Source organism: Epinephelus moara, chromosome 18, assembly GCF_006386435.1.
Source record: "Epinephelus moara isolate mb chromosome 18, YSFRI_EMoa_1.0, whole genome shotgun sequence".
Lineage (NCBI taxonomy): Eukaryota > Metazoa > Chordata > Actinopteri > Perciformes > Serranidae > Epinephelus > Epinephelus moara.
In genome coordinates, this window is record NC_065523.1 from 37,657,048 (window position 1) to 37,663,317 (window position 6,270).

At 42.5% G+C, this 6,270-nt stretch overlaps 1 protein-coding gene across 1 annotated transcript in view; it reads left to right on the top strand.

Annotated features, from left to right (window-relative positions):
• gng13b (guanine nucleotide binding protein (G protein), gamma 13b) overlaps window positions 1–6,270 on the top strand; it is a 29,734-nt gene that overhangs the window by 17,661 nt on the left and 5,803 nt on the right. The window contains exon 2 of the mRNA XM_050069392.1: window positions 2,714–2,840. Within this exon, the coding sequence (XP_049925349.1) occupies window positions 2,743–2,840 (98 nt within the window). The 5' untranslated portion in view covers window positions 2,714–2,742. The remainder of the gene's footprint in view (window positions 1–2,713; window positions 2,841–6,270) is intronic.

Here is a 6,270-nt window from a genome sequence, read left to right on the forward strand (position 1 = left end):
ATCGGTGTATCTGATATAGGCGGGCCAGAGGCGAGCTAAACAGATGGCGACAGCGCTGCGACGACAAAGTCCGGAATCAGTCAGTAAACATTGCAAGATGGCTACGGATGAACACCAGTTGTTTGAAACGGCTTTGGCCGCTACAATGAACGAGTTGGCTTTTTCTCTAAAAGAGGAACGGAAGACAGCGCTCAAATCTTTCCTTGGCAAGAAGGACGTTTTTACTGTTTTGCGGACCGGATACGGCAAGAGTCTAATCTTTTGCATGCAGTGATATTTTCAAATGCATGCTTGGTGCCGCCCCTTGAGTTGGGCAATGTGCATTACTCATAGCCAGACCCTAAATCTTTCTAGATTTGGGTCTGGATTTCCAGGCTAGAGGAGTCGCACATACTTGGCTCAATAAATGGATTCCCCTCCCGTGCTTGTATACTGGGACAAGGACAGTAGTCTTATCGAGCTATATTTATTCTGTCATCAGCACACTGACAAACATCCTACACACTCTTTAACTTCAGTTACAGCTGATACACTATGATGTGATAAAACACACGACAGTATGTCTCCACTGGATGGATCCTGTCTTTGGCTAATCGCTTTTCCTCTCACTGACACACAGTGCAGGTGAAATGGATATGACCTGTTAAAGTGCATATTACTGATGCATCACTCAGTACAGGTTGTGTAGAAGGAGTCCTGATCTGATTATGCAGCATCAGATATTTCATATACAGTTAGTTTTAAGAGCTTAGCACAAGATTTTAGTGGAAAATTTAATCTTTAAAAGATCCAAGAAGTGGTGTTGTCATATACATACATTTATTTATTCATTCATTTTCCATAACCGCTTATCCTGTTGGGGGTCTTGGAGGGGCTGGAGCCTATCAGAGGATGTATCGTGACTCATTGTGGGGCCTGTGGTGATTCCCACCCCTGGGTACATGTACCCCTGGTTAGGAGTCACTGTAATGGAGGATGACATCCAGCTTTAAGTTGCATTACAGTCTCCCACTGTTCCTTCTGTTGGCCTCAGATAGCCCTTGATGTAGTGGCGTGTGGAGGGGGGGGGCAAAGCACTCATCCCACTGCGTGAAGTTTTGTGTTGGGACACCACTACATTTTAGAGGCTCATGCAACACAACGGGGAGGATTTGAGGGCAAATTGGAAGAAATGGGACGCAGCACAAGTACAGGCTGTCCTGTCTCTTCTTTCTGAGCCTTCAGGTACTGAGCTCTACTTTAACCTGCAGTCAATGCAAATGGAAACAGAAGATAAGAACCTAACATGAGCTGTTGAACTGCGGTCATGTTGGCTGCAAACATAATTAAAGTTTCCATTAAATTCCATCAAATTTGATTTTCAAGTTTTTTATCACATATCAATTGGTTTCCTGTTTTGAAGCCTTGAAGTTTGGCATTTTGGTCGTGGCGCATCTTGGACTTTTGGAGCCAGATGTGACCATATTACAGCAAGAGAGTGGAGCTAACCCACCCATGTTGTGTTCACACCAAATGCGATGCAGATTTTCACGTCACGTTACTCGCGCAAGTTTGGACACGAGAATATTTTGTGTTGACTCGCATCATACGCATGAAATCGCTGAATTAATGGATAAACTTGGCCAGTACGTCCTCTATCTTATATTTCAATGCTGATTTACGATCGTGGCGTGAAGTGGTTGCTGAAGTTTAGATTTTTCAACTCTCGCAAATAAGGGTATGACACAAATTTGTGCTACTTACTTCATTCACGTCACTTAATTCGCATATTTTGCATGATTAGCATTGCATCCATCGTGCCGCCCAGCAGGAATTTGCATCTAATCTTGGCCTTACATTGACTTTACATGTAATTCACTTGCACAAATTGATTTATTCTCCCCTCTTTTGTCATAATATGGTCACGTTTGGTTGCCATCAAGTCACTACCACTGCAACAGTAATGTATCCATGGTGTAACCCCAGATTAACAGTACAGACGTAGCTGTAGCTGTTGCTATTTCAGTGTGTCTTTAGTTCAGGAAAGCTAATTGAAATGTTTTAGTCAGCTAAAAAATCTTTGTTTAGTGGCAGTTGTCTTTAAAGACCCTTGAGGAGCTGGATGTTTGTTTTTGAAAGCAAAAATTAGCATTAGCATTGTCACAGTTAACAAGCTCTAAATTAAATGTGCTAACCAAGCTAGCAGCTAGTGTTAGGGTTAGCTCCACCCTCTCGTTCAAAAATGGTCACTTCTGGCTCCAAAAATCCAAGATGGCGCAAGCAAAAATGCCAGACTTAAGGTGCCAAAACAGGAGTCCACAAAACAACGGGTGATGTCACGGTGGCTACGTCCATTATTTTATACAGTCCATTGGAAGCACTCACCTGGCACACTGCTCGCTGTTTTAAGGGACTTTTATTCATTAAAGCTGATGAACTTTTCCTAAAGTGGGAACATGCAGCCCCAAGGACACGAAACAAGCCAGCTGAATATATCCTGTGGTGCTGAGTGAGTCTGCCGGTTTTGGCAGCACTTGTTTGTACCCTAACATTTAATGGCCTCTGTTCTCCCCTCCTGTAGGTGGAATCGTTAAGCAGTGGTTATAAATCAGATGTACTTCGTTTGTGTTCTTGCTGCAGGGCACGGTTGTATGGAGTATGTCTGACTGCTATTTAACAGTGTAATGTACTGTATAAATTTAACTCTGGCCTCCCCCTCCCCCGCTGTGCACAGGTAGAAAAGCCCTACATCAAGCTGCAGCCATGGATGAGATGGACCTGCCCCAGATGAAGAAGGAGGTGGAGAGCCTCAAGTACCAGCTGGCCTTCAAACGAGAGAAGTCCTCCAAAACAGTGACTGAGTGAGTACAAGCACCTGCACTGAGTTCACCTCCCAAAAACCAACTGTGATGAGTAGCTCTGAAATAAAATAGCTTTGGTTTTACTAAATACGCCGAGTACATAAAATCTGTGATAGTTCACAGTTTCAAAGTGTGCAGAAATTTAGATATTACTCATCATATCACAGAGTCTGTAGCTGAATATCAGAAGTACAGGACAGGATTTTTCTGCAAAGCTTTTTGCCCAGAGGTAGCTGAGAAGGTGAAAACCACTCTCATGTCTATACATTAAATATGAAGCCACAGCCGGCGGCAGTTTGCATAGCTTAGCACAAAGACTGGATACAGTTAGCCTGGCTCGGTCCAGAAGGAACAGAGAAACAAGATATCTGTTGTTAAGTTTCCGTCCTTCAAAATTTCAATGTTCCCGATAAACGATCCGCGTTTGTTGAATAGACTTGTGCATAGTATTGTAAAAATAAAAATAAATATTACTGTAGACCCTTTCATCTTATTATCTGGAGGTGCAGCTGCCTCTCCCCCACAGGGCTGGAGGCTCCATAGGAGTGTTAAAATGTGTTTGTCTTGTTGTGTTATTGGGAGCCAGAATAGAAGGAGTCATGGCTCAAAACCAGCCGCCACTGCCCGTCAACAAAAACAAAGACAACTATGGTTAAATGTGATAAGACCAAAGGACTGGACGGAGGCCATCATCAAAAATGCTCACATGTGCAGCGCACACTTCATATCAGGTTAGGGAAAAAGTATTTCCTGTTGTAGGGATGAATAAGGTTATGTGTATTAAGGGTTATCATGTCCACCTCATCAGAAACTGGGGAGGGATTAAGAGGAATATTGGATTTCTCTGGAACGCTAACTTTTTAGCACATTAGCTAACGTTAGCTTCCATAGCAAAACAAACAAGTGTGGTCCTCCTTTGTAAGATTGGCTTCCTGTGACATCATCCATCCACTGAGTGAGAGCATACGGGTCGGCCAGTCTGGTCCCGTTGGTCAGTGTTTACTTATTCAAGTAACACTGGCGGTCCCGGAGAGTGAGTGACCTGACATGGTGCGTTGGTAAATTCAGTCTGACGCTCTACACTAAAATGAGAGCCCTGTTGGTGGAAGAAACGGAGCGTTATATTTCTACATGAATGAACCAACGGTTAAGTTAATCACACATTCACTCCGCTCGGCGCTCGGCGCTCTGCTGCTCCGTCTCCACAGACAGAGTGTCCAGAGTGCGCTCTGCCACTCTGAGAGTGCGCTGCTCTGAATAACCCAACGCTACATTCAGACAGCGCTCCCAATTTATCAACGAATGAAAGAAGAAGCCGGTAACAACATGGAGAAATCTACATCCAGAGCCGTGACTTTTTGGATGGACCAAATGTACAGAGCTGTAAAGTTGTCTACCATGGTACCAGTTAGCTGCTGTTATTATTTACAAAACGTGCACACAGAAATAGTAATGTTTGTTCAATCATTGTGTTTATAGACTTTATAAACACCAGATTAGTCTAAACGGTGATATAGTGACGTGAAGAATGTGAGATATTCATATATACAGGTATATGTAGCTAAACTCTGCTGGTTTTCTACTCGGAAGTATTTATAAACAACAAGGTGATTCCCTCCGAAGGGACACTAACAACTCAAAGTACACGTGAAATAAAATTTCTCCAAACATGTTTCTTGTTATTTTAGGTAGTTATTATCACGCTAATGTATGTTCAAGTGTTCATTTCCCCCAATAAGTTGGTTTTAATTCCATGTGTCTATAAACACAGTCTGACCATCTCGAGCTTTCATTTGGGTACTTCCAGTGACCGGCAGTGTGAATTTGCATATTAGCTAAATATTTAGTTTCACCCAGAACATTTAGATTTAACATTTAACATTTAGATTTAGATTTAGCATTTAGATTTAACATTTAGATTTAGATTTAATATTTAGATTCAGATTTAGCATTTAGATTTAACATTTAGATTTAGGTGCCACATTTAATATTTAGATTTAACTGTTTATTATATTTCACACTTTTTTAAACACTGTTTGAAGCTAAATGTGGCAAAATGTTGATGTTATTTTCAGCATGAGCCACAAACGGCACCCAAAATGTATCGTATCCATGGTTTGCAGAAACCTAAAATATCAACATGGATTCAGGTGATTGGGTCAGCATCACATTTAGCAACTTAAATCACAGTTCAATGACCACTGATCCGACTCTATCCGCCAAAAATAGGCTGTGTGATCTGCTTGAAAGCTCCTGAATAAGTAAGTGGACATTGAGTTGAGGATGTTTAACCCACTGCTGTTTCCAAGGTAACTCAGAGGGTTATTCAGTTAAACACCAGTATAATAAACGCTGCTCGCAGAAGGCCGCAGACTCTGCTGTTGTTCATTGTAATAAGTCCGATGATTGAATAAACACAAAGACTTTGGATGTGACGGCATTAGTCACTCCACCACAACAATAAAACAGTGATGTGACTTCATTAACTAATGCTGCCTTGAAGGCTATTGTCACAGCCGCGGTGCACATCGAATCATTAAGCAAAGCCGCAGCCGTCATTAAGTCCTGTTCAGCAGTCTCTTTGTGTGTCTCGTGCTCTCACTGCAGCGCCAGTCGATTAAGGGCCAATCAGAAGAAACACTTCATCTGAGGCTTCATCAGCACCGCCAGACGGGACTGTCTGCTTTTAACGTAGAGTACAGAAGTGTTCGGGGTCAGTGCTGTGAAACCCTGCATGAAAATACTGTGACTATAACGACGAAGCAGTGCCGGAGGGAGGGCTTTGTTTTCCTCCAGTAAAGCTCAGTTACAGATAATTAACTGGATTTAAAGTGAGACTGTGTAACCTCTGAGGAATAAACAACAAATTCTGCTGCTGCCACATAATGTTGTATCTTCACAGACCTACATCCTAATGGTTTAATGACAGGAGTAAAAAAGGAGGTAAACACATGATGTTAATTGAAATGTTTATCTGTGACACACTAAAACAGTGTAACAGTAAACTAAGATGGTGAAAATTACAAAGCAGCATCTGTCTAAAGCCCAGTTCAGACCAAAGATTCACGGCGACACAAAACTGTTTTAGAACGTCGCAGAGAAACGTAGCAGCGGCCTGAGCTCGACCCAAGCCGGCTGGTGGCGTCCCTGTCGAACCCTCTGTTTCCATCCTCAATTAACTGCTTGGCAACCAGACCAGGCCTCTAATTGAGACGGGTCTTTATTAGTACGGTTCAGTTCAGTCTGATTGGTCAGTAGAGGACGGTCACTCTGCTCAGGGCTGAGTTGTGTCTGGTTTTGAGGCTCATGTAACCACTGTTCATACTGTGGAGAGTTTTATTAGTAAACTGTAACTATAAAATGAAAGGATGTTTTGCTGCCTCTCACAGCAGCTGGAGTCTGAGAAAAGATAACTTCATTCACTGGGCCG